Genomic DNA, 19,359 nt, shown 5'->3' with positions numbered 1-19,359 from the left:
TAACATGTCATTAAAAAATAGTGACTTTGGAAATTGTGGGGGCAAGTAACTAGAGTAAAATATCACCCTCGGTAGCTTATGGCATCAGTAATTCGTACATCTTCAAGTACCTCCATTCTCCCTTTGCAGAACACAGTGCGTGTAGGTTACAGGTCCTCAGCTTACCCTTCCCATACATGGAGGTTATGAGGAAACCAGTAGTAAGTGCTGATTGCTCACTTATAATCTCTTCTGTTAGTGCTAGTTGCAAATGAACTCTATCTCAATTGAAAAGACTGTTTTCCAAAACTCTTTTTCTTTGATTGTAATCACTTACGGTAGCAAAATGCAAGAGTCCAGAAGTTGCTGCTTCATCTATTCCAGATATGCATAACCATCTGACTACCTAGTTCTAATGCAGTTTCGGTTTTCTAAGTTCACTGTTAGCTTCTTTGAGTGTGCAAGCCAAGAATCTGCCTATTCTCCCTCCCCATCTATTTCAGTTAATTTTTTACATATTTCCAAATAAAGAAATCTTTACTTCATACTAAGCTCATGAAAGAAGAATTTTAAAGTAAAACTAGCAGAATTTGGAAATCAAAATGTGCCATTCTTGTGCCTATTAATAGGCAATTCAAAGGAAAACCACTTGAATGTTTATAAATTATAGTCTTTTAAATTTCCCATTTTTTAGCAAAAAAAAAATTAGATCCTTAAATTGTCCCTTCCTACTTTTAAAGTTGTTGATGACATGAAAAAGTCAAGCATAGATCAAGTTTCCTGTTTTAGATAAGATGAAATAGCCACTTACCGCAATGACTGCTCTGAAATTCTAATGTGACCTTCTAACAGTGTCACAATATTTTACTTCCTGTCAGATTCTAGTCCCTTTCCTCCTTTCCAGACCAAATAGCAAACAAGTCACCTGGACTATCAGACACAACTTTGTCCCTTTTCCCTGACGTCTCTATACATCACTTTACTGGTACCTTCTCTTCCACCCACTTCTTAAATACTACTGTCCCCAAGGTGATGTCCTTTTTCTTTCCCTCCCGCATCTGTGTGAGTGGTGAATATGCTGCTTGCCTCTGGGTGTCCAGACTTAATCTTTCCATTGCCCACCTCTCAAAGTCTGGGTGCCCATCCCCAATCATCTGCACTGATGCCAAAGTCTGGGTGTCTCTCCATTGACTTCCATGCTGATACTTTGGGTGGAATTTTTCCCAGGCAGTTCTTACTATAATCCTACACTTGAACTGTCATTGTCATGTTCCTACGACTGTTCCTCACCTCCAAGGCAAAGCTGCTTCTGTTCTAAAATCTTATCACTGTTTGTCTTAGTCTATTGAGATTGCTGTACCACAGACTGGGTGACATGTAGACAACAGAGCTTACTTTCTCACAGTTCTGGAGGCTGGAAGTTCAAGATCAGAGTGTTTACAGATTTGTTGTTTGGCAAGAGCCCATAGATGGCACCTTCTCACCTGTTCTCAAGTGGTGGAAAGGGCAGGGGACTCTCTGGGGTCTGTTTTATAAGGGCAGTAATCCCATTCATGAAGCTCTACTCTCATGACCTCATCACCTGCCAAAGGCCCCACTTCTTACCATCCCCTTCAAGGTGAGTGTTTCAGTATATGAATTTGGAAGGGGGAGGACCCAAATGTTCAGCCCATAGCACTGTCTAATGTAACATTCCAGCTTATGTTCAAATATTTCTTTCCCATGGTATCTTTCCTACCACCCCATAGTCCTCTACTCCCTTACCCCTACACCTCTATCAGTCAAGCAACACTCACTCTTGTCAGGGTAACCTCTGTCCCCATTGTCACTGTTCTGTCACAGTAACTCATACTTACTAAACACTTGCTGTATGCCTGGCATGATTCTAAGTACTTGACAGATGAAGGTATTTCTTCCTAGCAACTCTGAGAAAGTAGAAATAGCTCTGTGCCTTATTTACAGATGAGAATCCAAGGTGTTAGGAAGATCCAGCTTGCCAAAGTCCTGCTACCAGGAAGTCATAGAGCTAGGATTCAGAACAGGCGCTTGTGCTCCAGAATCTTCCTCATTCATTCATTCATCTTAATTGGCAGCTAAAATTTGTATATATTTATGTTATACAATGTGATACTTTGAAGTATGTATACATTGTAGAATGGTTCTTCAGGTGTATTTAACATGCATTAGCTCACATTATCTTTTTTGTGGTGAGAACACTTAAACTCTTTAAGTGATTTTGCAAACACAGGATATTCTTAACTGTAGTCACCGTGATGCACAATACCTCTCTTAAACTTCTTTGCATCATTTGACCAACATCTCTCCTTGCTCCCTAGTCCCCGTTAACCACCACTCTTACTTTTTTTTGATTTCACATAAGTGAGACCATGTAATAGTTGACTTTCTCTGCCTGGCTTATTTTAGTTAACATAACATTTTCCAGATTCATCCCATGTTGCAGACACCAGGATTTCTTTTTTCTTTTTTTTTTTTAAGGCCAAATAGGATTCCATTCTGTACACGTGTCATATTGTCTTTATCAGCTGATGGACACTTAACTTATTGTGAATAGTGCAGATGTCTCTTCAACATGCTGACCTCAGTTCCTTTGGCTTACCCACCCAGTCGTGGGGTTGCTGGATCACATGAGAGTTCTGTTTTGTTTTGTTTTTTAAGAAGCCTCTATACTGTTTTCCATAATGACTGTACCAGTTTACATTCCCACCAACAGTATATAAGAATTCCCTTTTCTCACATCCTTACCAAGCCCTGCCATTTTTTTCTAACAGGTTAGAGAGGCATTGTCTCCTTGTAGTTTCATTTTACATTTCTCTGATGCTTAGTGATTTGTGAATTTGTTATATACCTGTCGGCAGACTCTTCCTCTTTTAATGTTCTTTCTTGAGTCTGTTAATGTGGTGAGGTTGTTGATTTATTTTCTGACACGAAACCCTGCGTTGCTGCAATTAACCCCACTTGGCTGGCACATTTTGTCCTTTTTGTGTATTGCTGGATTTGGCTTGTTAATACTCACTTTTGTTTTACCAAGAAACACTGGGCTGTAATGTTCCTTTTCAAGTGTACTTGTCCATTTTGAATGTTAAGGTTATGGTGGCCTCATAAAACAAGTCGGACTTTGAAAAACTGTATTCATAAGGGCTGCTTGGCACCAGGTCTCCCAGAGACCAACGTTTAGGAAACTTTCTGTAAGGGCACAGATGATAATATTTTAGCCTGTAACAACCAGTCTCATCTCTGTCTTCATAGCACAAAAGCAGCCATTGAACACATGAGAATAACCACATCCCAATAAATTTTTATTTACAAAAAAGGGTGGTGATGGGGAACCCGTAGCTCATGCCTAGAATCCCAGCTACTCAGGAGACAGAGATGAGGAGGGTCCAGGTTCAAGACCAGCCCAGGCAAAATGTTTGAAAGACTCTTAATTCAACCAACAAGCCAGGCATGTTGGTACACAACTGTAATCCCAGCTACACAGGAGGCATAGGTTAGGAGGATTGTGGTCCAAGGTGAGCCCCTGGTAAAAACTCAAGACCTTATCTGAAAAATAATTAAAGCAAAAAAGAGCTGGGTGTGAGGCATGGCTTAAGTGGTAGAATGCCTGCCTAGCAAGCACAGGCCCTAAGCAGTACAAAAAAAAAAAAAAAAAAAAAAAAAAAGCTCAGGAGCCAGATTTGTCCCACAGCTGTAGTTAACGAACCCCTGCCTGAACTGAGACTGCTAATAGAATGTAGGAGTTTCTTCACCCTCCTCTGTACCACTATATACATAGGGAGTGTCCTTTCTTCCTCCCACTTTGGAAACTTCGGTAGAGCTTCATTGTCTAAACGTGTATTTCTCAGCCTATGCTTTGCTCATCGTCTGGATTTTTCCTTAAATTGAAACAGTTACTGTTCCTTAAATATACTAGTAGACCTCACTATATTTGTTCTGTTTATGTCTGTTCTGTTTGCATGACATACATTAAAATAACATTTGAGATTTCAAACATTTGTCCCCATGCTACTTAAAATTACTGAGCACCATCAACAATACAGGTACCACCAGGGCATTCTTTTTCTTCTTCTTCTTAGTTTCACTGGGGTTTGAACTCAGGGCTCTACTGCATGAACCATACCTCCAGTCCATTTTGCTCTGGTTATTTTGGAGATGGGGTCTTGGAAATTATTTGTCTAGGCTGGCCTTCAACAGCAATCCTTCTAATCTCAGCTTCCCAAGTAGCTAGGATTACAGGTGTGAACCACTGGTGCCTGGCTCCAGGGCATTCTTCTTGATGTATAGGAATACAGCATTTATCATAATTTCAGTTCCACAAATGTGTCTTGATTGGTTGCCTGCTAGGATTAGAAGGACAGATGAGAACAGTAAGTCTTACTTTTTTCCTCCTTACTTAGGGAGGCTCACAGGCCCAGTCCACTGATGGCATTTTTTTAAAGTTAAAATGGGAGGTCAAATGAGTAAAGGTAATGGAAATTAATAACCAAAATGGTGACTATCAAAACCAGTTAGCAATGGAAGAAATTACTTATGTTGTTAGGTTAAAAAAAGAGACCAGAGATAAAATACTCCGTGACCATGAAGGTTATACATAAAACAAAGTTCCCCATATGAGAATAGGAGTTGTGTTGATTATATGATAATGTGAGTGACTTCTTCCAGCTTCCAGATTGTTTTCTCTGTTATTCCCGTATGTTAACTCTTTTTTTGTGTGTGTGTGTGTGGGACTGGTGTTTGAACTCAGGGCTTCTTGCTTGCAAAGCAGGCACTCTACTGCTTGAGTCACACCTCCAGTCCATTTTGCTCTGGTTATTTTAGAGATGGGGTGTCACAAACTATTTGCTGGGGCTAGCCTCAAACCGAGATCCTCCCCATCTCAGCCTTTCAAGTAGCTAGGATTATAGGTGTGAGCCACCAACATCCAGTTTAACTTTTTTTCTTTGTGAGTTTTAATATGGCGCTGTCCATCATCAATCTCATTTGGTGATCATGCTCCTGTTTCCCAAATACTCAATTATTGAATTGAAAATTCTCAAGGATTTGAAGCTGATGGGACCACTCTGTGTTACTGTTGGATGTGACTGTCTCTGAGTGCTGCTTTCCCCAGTGGCCAACAGAAGCCTGGGAGTGGAGGTTTGTGTTCCCACTACCTCCGCCAAGATTTGATCCGATGTTTCCAGAAATACAGCCACCCTCCCACACATCAACCCACCAGGCCCCTCCTGCTCATCTCCTGTCCCTGAGCCTGTCGTTGGCCTAGGAGGAAGTTGCAACCTTAGTTTACAGCCTAAGTAATACTTTTTCCTCCCGGATGTTCCCAGTGTTTAGAGGATGTTAAAATAGTCTTGGCATGCGTATGTGGTTTGCAACAGTCAGGGCCCTCTCTGGACTCAACCTTGGGGTCCTGGCCAGATGTTACAAGTGAAACCCTGCTTTAGTGAGGTCCTTCTGGTATTTCTTTTGGCCGCCACCCAAGGCAGCTCCATTTTATATTTAATGCCATGTTAGGGCAGGCAGGTCATCTAGAACCAGTTTGTACCCATAAAAACCTCCCTACACTCCATTTCTGTAGCAAAGTATTGTCAGACAATTAGGACAAGAGTTGAGGACGGGCTTTGAGGATTTTTTAAAGATATGTACATTGAATTGTAAAGCCAAAGTGAACATGTTCTATGATTTAGGCTGCAAAATCAAGAAGAACTATTTTTGTGCTTTTTACAATGGATAAGACAAGTTTATGTATGATAAGAATTGCTTCTCAGGCAGAAAATGTAATCCTCTGGTGAGACTAATCCATCACTATTGAAAAAGAAGTGAACTGATGGTAAATGAGCTCCCAAAGAGGACAGTACGATTTCTAGCCCTCTCGTCTTGTCTGTTGATTGTTTATGACTGAGAGAGAGACCTCCGTTTGATTTACTCAACACAGCTCCCACTTGGTCTCCCTTAGCCTCTCTCCCGTCTTTTATTAATCAGTACCTCCCACCTCCACCACCTTGCCTCACTTCTGTTCCAACCCTGAGAGGACAGCAGGCAGCTTTCCAGGTAGCTGCAGTTCAGCCAGAGAAACCTTTATGATCCAAGAAATACTGATGGGGGACAAGCTGTTCTGCCTCCATTATAAGTAAGGATATTACAGAAATGTCAGTATTCACAGAAACAAAAGGAAATGCTGTATATAAATTAGCTGTCACTGTTCTGGTTTTTTGATGGCTCTGTGTCACATACCCCACGGTGGCCTCCTGCCTCAGTCTCCCCAGCACTGGGATAACAGGCATGTGCCACCATACCCAGCAATAAATTCTTTCATTGGCATAACCTCTTCCTGTAGTCACTCATTCACCTTCATAAATTAAAATTCCCCAAGTTTGTTTGGAGCATTGAGGCAATTTTTTTCAAGTCCTAGAATTTTAGCATTGAAAGGAACTTTGTAGATCTGCAAGTCCCTGTTTATTGGTCATGAAAGGAAGGCAGGGAAGCTGGTGAGGGCAGACCCAGAGCTCAGATCCCCTTATCAAGTGTGCTGTTTCCAGAAGTGTAGAGAAATTAAACCGAATTCTTCTAGCACTGCATCTGATTTTGTTTGCTGTTTCTTTTATTTATTTATTTATCTTTTTTGTTTTTTGCAGTACTGGGGTTTGAAATCAGTGCCTACACCTTGAGCCACTCCACCAGCCCTATTTTTATGATGGATCCTTTTTGAGATAGGGTCTTGCAAATGATTTACCCAGGCTGACTTTGAACCGTGATCCTCCTGATCTCTGCCTTGTGAGTAGCTAGGATTACGGGCGTAAGCCACTGGCACACAATTGCAAAGAATCCTTGTTTTTTTTTTTTTTTTCCAGTACTAGAGGTTGAACTTACGGCCTTATGCTTGCTAGGCAGGCAATCTACCATTTCTACACCCCAGTCCTTTTGTTTCTTTTATTCTTAATGTGCTCATCACCAAAAGAGTCAATTTTTTTTGTTTTTTTTTTTTTGCTTTTTACCGTATGGAAAACATTCAGCTTCATTGTCAGAATGTACCCCTTGTTCGCAACTTACTTTGCTTTAAAATATAATGATTTTACTAATTAGATGCTTTTCCTGTTTAAAAATCATGTCATTTTGAATCATGAAAGTTTGTGAACGCATTTTGGTGGTGTGGGCATTAAGATTTAGCTAGGTATGGCAGTACATACCTGTAATGTCAGCACTCAGGATGCTGAGGCAGGAGGATCATGAGTTTGAGGCCAGCCTGGGCTATGTAGCATGACCCTGTCTGAAAAAAACCAAACCGTTCTAAATTGAAGTATCAGGTGGCTATTTGCAAGCTGCATATGCCCTCAAGGAAATCACTTAACTTCCCTGTGGCTCAAATTTCTTCCCCTACAGTATGGGTTTAATTGCAGTAATTCATAGGTTGTTGCTAAGGCTCTCTGAGTTAATTTATAAAAGGCAGATACACATAGTAAGGCCTTAGTGTCATTCGCTCTGTTATTACTAGTAATAATAGTTTTTAATCAGGAACATGTATATGACCAAGAACCCTCAGTGTCTTGAGACTCTTGTCTCAAAATCAGTTTTCTTTCTGCTGCGTTGTTGAACCTAAATACTTCATTCTTGTCCTTCTCCTTTAAAGTCGTTTGTTTTGAAAAGAGTGAAAACTTGGTGTCATTGGCATCAGCCTCCCTGGTTTCTCTTGGCCCTCCCTCACGGTTGGCCAGTCCCTCTTGAGCAGCAGCTGCTGTGCAGGAGGGCGGGGTACTTTGTGTTATAAAGGGAGATGAGCCAGGCTTCCTGCCTTTGGGAAGCTTTGGTCTTCTCAGAAGCCAGGAGATGCATGAGAATTGGTGGAACTCGCGTGTGGCACCTTGGTAAGACACAGAGATAGGAAGAGCTCTGGCACAGCCCAGAGGATAGAGCAATCAGGTCTTCCATTCTTGCTAAGGACAAAAGGCTGGTGTCAGGAAAAGACTCCTGCTGCAGCTGTAATTCCTGAGGTTAGGCAGGGGGGCGAGACAGAGAATTTGAGAGGAGAGGTTCTCCACCCTTGCTCTGCTAGAACTTGGGGCCGGATTATTCTTCATGGGGTGAAGGGCTGCCGTGCGCATCCCTTGTCTCTACCCGCTGGATGCCAGTCACACACACACTGTGACAACCAAAAATGTCTCCAGGTGTTGCCTCATGTCTTCTGGAGGATAAAACCATCTTGCTTGAGAACTGGGAGTCTAGACTAAGAGTCCAGAATGATCAAGCATGCATATACTTGGAGCAGAGGCACAGGAAAGGCAGCACTTTGAGGACAGGTCCAAAAGGCATGGAAGGCTGTGCTTAGGTGAAGGGGCTCCCGAAGGAATGGGCCGCCTGGTGAATCAGCACAGTTGCATACATACATGTACATATGTACGTGTGTTGGTATGTATAATTGGGATAGCATACTTTTCCTGTAAAGGAACAGATAGTAAGTATCTTTAACTTGGTGGTCCATATGGTCTGTGTTGCAACTTCTGCCATTGTAGAGCAAAAGCAACCATAGACAATATGTCAACTCCTGGGTGTAGCTTTGGCCTTATTCCAGTAAAACTTTACTTACAAATACAGGCAGTGCACCAGACTCTGCTTCTGGGCCTCAGTTTGCCAGCCCCTCATTTAAACAATTTAGAAATAAGCATACTGTGCCCAGTGGCTTTGGATAGCTGTCAGTATTCCAAGAATGGAAGTCTGCTAAATACGTAATAAAAATTTGTGTCCTTGGTATTTGTTACGACTAGTGACCCAAAGCCTTCCTCTCCCCATCGCTGCTCAAGTATCAGACGTCTGCTTTTCTCTGCTGAATGAGCAGTGCTTCTAAGGACCAGCAAGTGAGAATTTAGCAGGTTTTGCTGATTGAATCAGGCCATCGTTAACTGGGCGTGATAGCTCACTGTACAACTCAAATGGTTTGTGAAGCTAGTTATGAATGTGATTATGGTTTAGCAGTGTTGTGATTTCAACAGAGACAAGACGTGTATTTAGTTTGTTTTAAATATTTTTATTGACTAGGTAGGTGACACATTCACGTACAGGCTGCTTCCTCTCTTGTAAGACTGTACAGCTTTCATTGTAAGTGCCGAGGGCTCTACTTTGGAAGGTCTTACCATCCTTTCAAAAACGTGGTCTTGTAAGCCTTCCTCCTCAGATCATCATAATTATACCCTTTTCTTCTTGGGAATTTTTTTGCTTCATCTGCTGGTTCTCTATTACCATGTGTTATCCTAAGTCTGACCAGTTGCATTTAGAGAGCAGCTTGCTTTTCAATGGCAGTGAACCAGAGTGACGATGAAATGAGAGTTGAGTGGATCTGTAGACAGTGGCCTTTCGGAGAATCGCTTCCTGAAGGTCATTGGTTCTCAACCATTCTGGGGTCAATTGGACAATGTCTGGAAACGTTTTTGGTTGCCACACTGAGAGGAAGCAATGCTCCTGACACCTGTGGGTAGAAGCCAAGGCTGCTGCTCAGTATCCCACAGCACGGAGTGATCGTCAGCCAGGCTGTGGTTGAGAGCCCCTGCTGTTAATAGATTTGTCAGGGAGATTCTTACTAGGGAGATGGCAAGCCTGCTGGCTTCAGGAATGGCTGCAGGGTGGCTGAATGGTAGACACCAGGAACACTAAGCCATTGCCCTCACATGGCTCTTTCACCAAGGTACTGTCAAGCTCTTTTATTCCTTCCTTTCAACTACTTCTGTACCTGTTGCTAGGGCAGCCCGGAGTGTTCATCTGTCACTGACATTTGGGTCTTTGTTCCTGTGTATGTCTTTTTGGGCAGAAGAGATGTGTCAAAAGCTCCTGAGATACAGGTAGAGTCTCTCCCCTTGGGCAAACTGCTACTGAATGTGCTTGTTGGCCTTGGGGTCCAATTGGGGGTATGGTGCTGGCTGTGGTAGAGGCCAGGCTGACCCTGAAAAAGAAGTATGTGGCGGTACCATGCTTTCCATGATGGCACCTCACACAGGCCCTTGGCACATGGCCCAAGAGGCAGTTGTCAGGTAAGTGTGACTACTTAGTCCTTGCGTATTGTCTTATTCTGTACAGGCTGATAACAAAATAGCCTAGACTGGGTGTGTTACAGACAACAGAAATGTATTGCTCTCACTTCTAGAGACTGTGATGTCCAATATGAAGGCACCAGCAAATTTTGTGTCTGATGAAGGCCTGTTCCTCATAGTGGGAACCTGGTCAGTGTCCTCGCATGGGTAGAAGGGGTCAAAGGAGCTTGCATTCTTACTAGTGCCTTTTTATAAGGGTGCTGTACCCATTTATGAAGATGGGACGATTACTTCCCCTTAGTACTATGACATAGAATATCAGTTTCCAACATTCCACTGGGGGATGACACCAGCATTCAGGCCATAGCAGGCATCTCCCTGTTTTAGAGTAAATGTTGTAACTGGAAAGCATCTTAGCAACCATTGCATTCTGTGTCCTCTTTGCATTAACTAGGAAACATGGACACTAGTTTGTGCTCTTCTCTCTTGACTGAAAAGTGTCTGGAATCTGGCTACTCTTGCATCTTTCCTCCACGACCTCCTTGAGGTTTTTTGTTTCGTTTTGTTTGGTGGTACTGGGGTTTGAAGTCAGGGCTTTGTGCTTGCTAGGCAGGTGCTCTACCACGTGCACCACTGTGCTAGCCCTGCTTTAGTTACTTTCTAAATAGGCTCTTGCATTTATGCCCAGGCGGGCCTGAACTGTGATCCTCCTATTTATGCTTCCTGTGGGTGGGCAAGCATCCCCACACCCAACTTATTCACTGAGAACCTTTTTGCTGAGGCTGGCCTCATACCTAGATCCTTTTGATCTCCATTTCCCAAGCAGCTAGGTGGCTCACGCTCCTTAAGGTACTTTTTATCCCTACACTGAGAGGAGGAAATAGCAGACCAGCCAAGTGAAATTACTCGGTGGTAGAACAAAGACAACCCAGCAATCCTAACTATATCTGGTATTCTCTCCACCTAGCCTCCCATATGAGTTGATGACATAGGGTTGGCCAGAAATCAGGAAGAATGTCTTAGGAGCAATTGGAGTAAAAAAGCACTGGCTTGGAGCCATGTAGGGTTCTGTCTGAAGACATGGAGCTGATGTAACATTTTACATTGCTTCATTAGCAGCTAGGAGGGCTTGTTTTAACAGCGATAGGGAAACACATGCAGCTAATCTTTAGGAATATGCCTCATTTCCAGTTCTGTTCAGTGATGACCCCAGCTAATCAAAGATACTCAAGGTCATGGTGCCTCAAGTAGCTTTAGCCCACTTATTTGTCATTTTGCTTCCATGGGAGAAAGTTTGTTCTTGCATTATCATATACTACCACTCCCCTAGTCCATCTTTACTGCTCCATCCCTTTCTTCCAATAAGCCCTAACTGAAGACCGTCATGGACGTGGTCTAGAAATGGAGCCTGCATCAAAGAGCATAGTCCTGGGAAGACCTAAGTTACGCAGCTAGACCGTAGACCCGGCGTTTTAAAGGCCTGGTACAGAGACCAAGGACAAACTCAAGCCTTGGAGTAGCAATGGCCTTGTGCTTGTTCTTCGTGGTTAACCTGAGCTGCTCCTGGCACTGCCACTCAAAGCCAAAGTGGTCCAGCTGGGCAACCAGATGGGAATTCAGTCTGCATCCGCTCAAAGAAAGGAGGACTTTTGGTTTCTGTGCCAGTGGGTCTTAGTGTGAAAAGTAAAAAGAGGAGTACTGAAACCCCACAATGAACAAATCCTAGCTCAGTCTCTTATCACATATATAACTGAGCAAGTTACCTCATTTCTGCCATATTGCCCTTGTGTGTAAAGCCAAAACAGTAGTGCCACTGAACAGCAGTTAATGCTGTGCTCTGGTGCATTCAGTAGGTTTTTCTAGACAGTGTTTCATGGTGACTAAGAGTGGTGACTCACCCAGGTTTGTATCTTACCATCTTACCCCACCCCCACAGACTGAGTAACATGGACCTGTCCCTCAAAATGACTCGGGGAACCTGATCCATAAACGTGAAAGAAAAGCAGAGAGAATGAGTACTGGGAGGCTGAGGGAATTCACGTAGTGCTTTTGTAGCAACGCCTGTCCCGAGGGCCAGCACCCTGTTAGGGCTGCCTGCTACTATTTTTATTGGTACTGCAATAGGTGTAGTCCTGTTCTGGGCCTTTTAAGGAAGACACGAGGATAAGAAATGGAAAGGAAGGCTGCAGGGAGGAGCCAGGGAAATGGCTCCTACTAACCATGAGAGTTTATAAATTCTTAGGAGAGTGCAGTCACTGTGACCTGGAGTAGATAGTGACGATTCTGTGCAATGGGCCATCAACATAAGAATCCATTGTGGTCCACTCCATCCATTGACCAGTGCTTTTCTAGTCTACACCTTGCCAGAAACCTGAATGATAAAAGTTTGGAGGTAATACAGTCATTGGGTAACACAAGGGTGGGTTGAGAAAACATAAAGCTAGAAAGAAAATGAAGTTGACTGTAAAGTGCCTTTACTTATATCCTCTAATTTATTGATCTGTTTTTGTGTTACTGTAATGAAAGACCTGAGGAAGGTTACTTTATAAAGAAAAGACGTTTGATTTGACTTAACAGCTCTGGAGGTCCAAGTTCAAGGCGCCACATATGGTTAGAGTGTTCTAGTTGGTGAAGTCGCAAGGCAGCGCAGGGCATCACATGGCGAGAAACAGGCAGTGCAGGGCCTGTCTTCTGACTCTTTCTTCTAAAGCCTCCAGGATTCAGTCATGGGGGCTTCACCCTAAGGACATATCAAATCCTGATCCTTTGCCAAAGGTCCCACCGCTACACACCATAGTTGGAGTCTCTGAGAAGGGATCTTTTGCAACCTCGTTTAGGTAGTTACACTTTTGTACAGAAACATAGAAGGCTCTGTGCAACTGATTATAAAATTAATAGCAGCTACCGTGTCACTTTATTAGATAAATACAAGGCAGTGGGGGAGGAACTGTGGGTGGAGTGAGGAGGAGCAAGTGAAGGACGAAAAGTAAAGACTCAGAAAAGAGGAAGGAGAGTACAAAGGCCTGAACCTGCCTTCACAAGGACCATTTCCTCCTGGCGAGCATTTGGCTTATTGCAAAGGCTGCATGCAAGTGCGTGACAAGGGGGCATCAGGGAAGCAAGGTTATTTGCTGCCCCCATTTGGCTGACAAGAAGAGAACAGAAGGGAAGCAAATGCCTAGCAAGGCTGAAAGGCTCTGATCACCAGATACATCCCAGGCGTCCTCCCACACCAGGCCTGTACCTCCCAAGGATTCTAGGGTGCCTATTGTAAGAAAATACTCGCCACAGCCTAGACTTTGGCAGTAGAAGTCCACCTTCCTTTCCTGAAGAACGCTGCTGAAGGTTCCTAATCCCCCTCATCTCCCCCCACAGGGAGCCACCCTCCCCACAAGTGCCTTTTTCTGTGTCTTATGGCCTTCTTCTTTAGAATCACGCATGGTGCATAAAACCAAGGCATTACTTCCTAACATTTTCATTCAAGTGCCATCATCCAAAAGTTGTATGAAAACCTCTGTAAATTTTCAAGTGCTTCATTTATTAGCAACTTCCTACCAAGACAATAAAAGATGCAATAGGGAGGAAAGGAAAAATCAGCAAAAGGCTGGGGGCGTAGTTAATAAGCCACTCAATGCCATACGGCTTGGTCCAGAGCAGCCTCATGGAGGGGGTTGGTCATCTGAGTCATCTGCTCCCACAGGCATATGAGCACTCCAAGCCAGGCACTTGCGCAGTTATCTTGGGCCAAAGAGAAGCACCTTGTATGCATTGCAGTTGGGAGCAGACTTAAGCATAGAGCTTCTGCAAAGAGGGATTCAAGCCAAGGGTTTGTGGAAGCCTCGGGTTGCATTTCTGTAACAAACAACCCAACCAGGGAACCCAGGGCAAGCTTCTCAATATAGGTGGACTTGGCTTATATGTGACGCTTCAGCTTGTGATCTTTTTTGACTTCGCAATGGTGCGAAAGTGATACGCATTCAGTAGACCCCTTACTTCGAATTTTGGATTGGGATCTTTTCCCAGGCTAGCTGTGAGCATATGATGCTCTTTCTCGATGCAGCCCTGTGTTAGTCAGTTTTCTGTGACTGTGATAAAATACCAGAGATAAGCAACTTATATGGTAGAGAGGTTTATTTGGGCTTATGGTTTCAGTCCATGGTCACTTGGCCCAATGGCCTTTGGGCCTGTGGAGAGCAGTGCATCGTGGCAGGAGTGCATGATGGGGGAAACTGTTTGAAAAAGGTCTGGGGACAAAATATGCCCTTCAAAGGCATGCCCCCCAGTAACCTACTTCCTCCAACCATGCCCCACCTCTTAATAGTCCATTGAGCTCTAAATTAATTAGTGGATTAGTCCATTGACGGGGTTAGGGCCCTCAGGATCCAGTCACCTCTGAAAAAACCATCAGCTGGCAACCAAGTCTTGAACACACGAACCTTTGGGGGACATTTTTGGATTCAAGCCATAATAGGTGTGTTAAATGCACTTTCAACATGTGATATTTCCAATTTACGATGTGTTTTTCAGGACATAACCCCGTTGTTAGTCAAGGCATATCTATTGTGCTGTAAAAGGCCCTGTCATTAAAGGCTGTGTCCCAGCACGTGCCAGAACTAGTTTTCTTGGTCTTGTATTTCTCCCACTCTCCCAACTTGCTGGATCCCAAATCTGAAGCCAGGCACCCAGCTGAGTCACACCTGTTAACTAAGCAAGTTGGAAACCCATAATTGCATTTTCACATCTTAATGGTTACACTTTCCTCCCTCCACTCGACTCTCACCATCCTGGACGTTCCTCTTTCTGCAGGTTTTTCCCACTCGGCCTTCACATTCGGGATCGAGAGCCACATCAGTCAGTCCAACATCAACGGGACTCTAGTGCCGCCAGCTGCCCTCATCTCCATCCTGCAGAAGGGACTGCAGTATGTGGAGGCCGAGATCAGCATCAATGAGGTATGTCTGCCCTGGGATGGGGCACCGTACTGGCCTTCCAACCAGCAAAGTCCTGGAGGATGTATATGAACCCAGAGGACAAGCCGGAGTCTGACATGCATTTCCTACAGTATCTGAGAGCAAGGCTTTTTGGTTTTCACTTTGTGGTAATACTTTATTCAGGTAGAAGGTGACAGGCATGTCAGTACACCCACAACAGCAAGGCTTTAGTGTGCCTGCTATGTGGATTCAGAAGTGCAGGCCCCTGGCTGGTATAAATAAGCCATAGCCACATCCACAAGCCATGCACAGACTTTGAGCTGCTCTGGACCAACACTTTACACATGCAGAAATGCTCTGTTTTTGATTTCTTGGAGCGGGTTAGTTACAGAGGGACCCCTGCATGCTCTCAGAGAATGTGTGTTTTGTGTGAATCCAACTGAGGGCATAACCAGGAGAAGAATCGGGGACTGAGCAGCTGAGCTTTGTGTGGGAAAGGAGTCCATGTGGTGACTTTGATTACCGTGCTAGCTGTGGAGTAGATGAGGACAAGGATGGAACAATGACTGAGAGTTGAATTAAAATCCTACTGATGTGCTTGTATTCCTTCCCACCATTTAGATTGGGGGACAGCAAGTGCTTGTGCCACATCTGAGAATTGGTTGGTTGGTTGGTTGAGTTCTCAGCTGCTCCCCTCACCCCCTTACTGTGCAGTCAGGATTTTCCAGAGATCCGCTCGGCTTCCTGTGTTCTGCACAACCTCTGGCTATCTTCACCTGAGTCCCAGGCCCCATGCTCTGAGCTGTTTATCCTACTGCCATGCAAGCACACAGTTCTGTCCCAGACTTGGTTGTATTCTGTTGTGATCCATGACATCAGTCCTTCGCACCTTCCCTGAAACTGGCCCTACCCTGCAAACCTTTCTCATTCGTACGCATTTTATGCTACTTTCTCTTTAACTCTTAAAAAAAAAAAATCCCTTTAAAGCGTAAAAATAATATCCTGGTTTTTTTCTCATTGTTTCCTCTGCCATTTTCCACAAATGCAATCTTTGAAGATACCAGTGTTTCTACCTATTTTCTGTTCTTTCTTCCTTGTCGTGGTCACCTCCTCTGTCCTTTCTCTTACCATTGGCTTGCTGGAGGTCTTCCAACTCCTTCAGGTGCTGTCTGGTCTCTTTTTCTGCAGAGCAAACAAGCGTGGGGCTAGCAGTACGTAACCCCAGGTCCACTACCAGCTGTCAGATCCTAAGATGCTGTGGTTTGATTTTCCTCTGCCTGCTGATCTCTCACCTGTCCACACCTTCATTATGTCTCCCCCAGCAATCCAAATTCTAGTATGTGTAGAGGCAAGTGAAAGATGGTCTCATTTGTCACAAGTTTCTAGGCATTAAAAAAAGAGACACAGTATTACTTTGGCAGTGACTGCATTTTGTGATATGGTCATGGATTTGGGATGGGATTGTTTGAGGAAAAAGGTGGTAGGAGAGCATCGTGACTGGCCAACTTTGGTCACTCCATGGCCAGAATCCAGGGGCCAAAGTGGCCAAGGACACAATGTTGTATTAGTTTATATTGTTTCTATTTCAAATATTATATTGTAGTCAGACCATGATGATGTTTTGTTTAGATACTCTCCAGCAAAGCTTGTGTCTTTAAATTCTTCCTCATTTCTGGGGTAATTCACATAGTATAAAAATTGGTTTGCACAAACACCAGACACATCCCAGAGGTATACTGAGTTTCACATGACTTGAATATTTTCAGTGCTTCCTGAGGAAAGAATTTACTGTATTTTTACGTGTGCATGGAAACCTTTTCGTGATAGGTGGAAAGCAGAGAATCAAAAGGACATTCAGAAAATATGAATCAGAAGCAAGCAGTTCTGTTGTTGGTTGTATTGTGGCTGAATTTAACCATACTCTGAGCCCAGGGAGTTGTTTCAAACAGCAGCAAGTGTTTACTGTATTAAATCATGTGGACACACGTACCAGGCATCAAATTCTGAATTGTGTAGTCATCTCTAAATTGGGCTTGGTGCTTCCAGAGTTGCCTTCCACATAAGTGGTAGGTGCTCTAGAGAGAGCTAGAGAGAATGGCTACTCTAGCAGTAGCATCTGGGCAGGGGTTCTCAGTCTCAGCACTGTACATTTGGGGCTAGATGATACTCTATGGTGAGAACATCCTGTGCACTGTGGGGTTGAGCAGCACCCTCGGCCTCCACCCACTAGGTGGCAGTATAACCACCCCACCACTAGTTCTTAGTACAGAAATGGCTCCAGACATTGAGAACTGCCTCCCCACTGGAGCATCACTGTGCGGTTTGAGATCACTCGCAGTTTTGTCACGGGATAAAGTGGACCTATTTGGATGTTCCTGATGCCCACATTTGGCTTGATATTTACCAAATGTCAGGTCTCCCTCTTGGGGTTACGTTTATACTTAGCTGTTCGTCGTCTGTCCCCCTTACCCCCTTCCTTGTCCCTGGTTGATGCTGGCTTGCTCATGACCCCATAGCTCCTAGATTCTTGATCTTTTCATTCCACTTTCCTGTGCCTCTCCTGCCCTGAGAGCGAGGACCATTCCAGCAGCCCCTGCTCCATGGGAGCTCGTGGTGGCTTATTTTTCCAGGATGGCACGGTATTTGATGGCCGCCCCATTGAGTCCCTGTCCCTGATTGATGCTGTGATGCCCGACGTGGTACAGACCCGACAGCAGGCGTTCCGGGAGAAGCTTGCTCAGCAGCAAGCCAGTGCAGCAGCCACAACTGCAGCCACATCAGCGACAACAGGAGCTACGACAACCCAGGCAGCTGTTTCCCAGCAAAATCCACCAAAGAACGGAGAAGCCACGGTGAATGGGGAAGAGAACGGAGCACATGCAATAAGTAAGTGGGGAGAGTTTGGTGGGCCTCCGGTGGCTCAAAGTTTTCTTCTGAAGTGTGCAAATCTGCCTGCTGCAAATTTCTTTCAGGTTGCTTTCTAGGCTCTGCTTTCTATCTGGCCAAAATAGCTTCCCATTCCACAGTCTTCACTCATGTAGTCTTAGTTTTAGGAAATCTTGCTCTTCTGCCAACCTGAGAATTCCAGTCTCACAAGAAATTGTATGTGAGTATTGTCCAACGTGAACAAACGCGTCATTCCTGAAGGCCTTTGGTCCCAGCTTCCAGCCTTCCATGTTGGGAGTCTTCAGCCGAATTATTGTACAGTCAACAAGCTCGATGTGACTTCAAAGGCCCCAGCCCCCCACACAGGGCATCTTCTTTTTGATCTTTCCAAAGCCCCAGGAGGTTAGTTCTTGCTTGCTAATTGCCCGAGAATATTTAGCAAGTAAGCCAGAGAACCTGAGTTTCTTTCCAGAGTACCTTCATGGCAAGATCCTGACTACTATGGAATGCTACATTATGAAGTCCAAGAGACTCTTCCTTAGGATCTAAGTTCAAAGCGTGCACCTGTATACATGGTACATGCAAGTGTGTGGTGCGTGTACATGCCTTTGTGCATGTGCATACTTGCATGCATGATGGTACATGAGTGCATATGTGTGTGCGCGTGTGTATTCTTCCTCCAAGTAGCCATGCAGTCCCTCCATCTGTGGTGAGTCAAGAAGATTATAGCATAGGCATCTCCTGCAATAGGTCTGCTCTCCACAGCTTCCTCGCGTGCAGAGGGCTGGTAGCCAATTCTGATTAGTCTGTAGCCCATAGCCAAGCCCTGAGGCCACTGATAATCCACAGGCCCCAAAAAAGCAAATTCTTTTTTTTTTCTTTCATTTTTCTTTTATTATTCATATGTGCATACAAGGCTTGGTTCATTTCTCCCCCCTGCCCCCACCCCCTCCCTTACCACCCACTCCGCCCCCTCCCTCTCCCCCCCTCCCTCTCCCCCCCTCCCTCTCCCCCCCCCCAATACCCAGCAGAAACTATTTTGCCCTTATTTCTAATTTTGTTGTAGAGAGAGTATAAGCAATAATAGGAAGGAACAAGGGTTTTTGCTGGTTGAGATAAGGATAGCTATACAGGGCATTGACTCACATTGATTTCCTGTGTGTGGGTGTTACCTTCTAGGTTAATTCTTCTTGAACTAACCTTTTCTCTAGTTCCTGGTCCCCTTTTCCTATTGGCCTCAGTTGCTTTGAGGTATCTGCTTTAGTTTCTCTGCGTTAAGGGCAACAAATGCTAGCTAGTTTTTTAGGTGTCTTACCTATCCTCACCCCTCCCTTGTGTGCTCTCGCTTTTATCATGTGCTCATAGTCCAATCCCCTTGTTGTGTTTGCCCTTGATCTAATGTCCACATATGAGGGAGAACATACGATTTTTGGTCTTTTGGGCCAGGCTAACCTCATTCAGAATGATGTTCTCCAATTCCATCCATTTACCAGCGAATGATAACATTTCGTTCTTCTTCATGGCTGCATAAAATT

General features: G+C 44.3%; 1 protein-coding gene across 5 annotated transcripts in view; it reads left to right on the top strand.

The window, feature by feature from the left end:
• Tbl1x (transducin beta like 1 X-linked) overlaps nucleotides 1-19,359 on the top strand; it is a 208,947-nt gene that overhangs the window by 165,185 nt on the left and 24,403 nt on the right. For all 5 annotated transcript variants that reach the window (XM_074063383.1, XM_074063380.1, XM_074063381.1 and 2 more), the window contains 2 exons: nucleotides 14,814-14,959; nucleotides 17,569-17,824. In XM_074063383.1, coding sequence (XP_073919484.1) covers nucleotides 14,814-14,959; nucleotides 17,569-17,824 — 402 coding nt within the window. The remainder of the gene's footprint in view (nucleotides 1-14,813; nucleotides 14,960-17,568; nucleotides 17,825-19,359) is intronic.

Source organism: Castor canadensis, chromosome X (assembly GCF_047511655.1).
Source record: "Castor canadensis chromosome X, mCasCan1.hap1v2, whole genome shotgun sequence".
Taxonomy (NCBI): Eukaryota; Metazoa; Chordata; class Mammalia; order Rodentia; family Castoridae; genus Castor; species Castor canadensis.
This window is presented reverse-complemented; position numbering and strand designations above follow the sequence as displayed.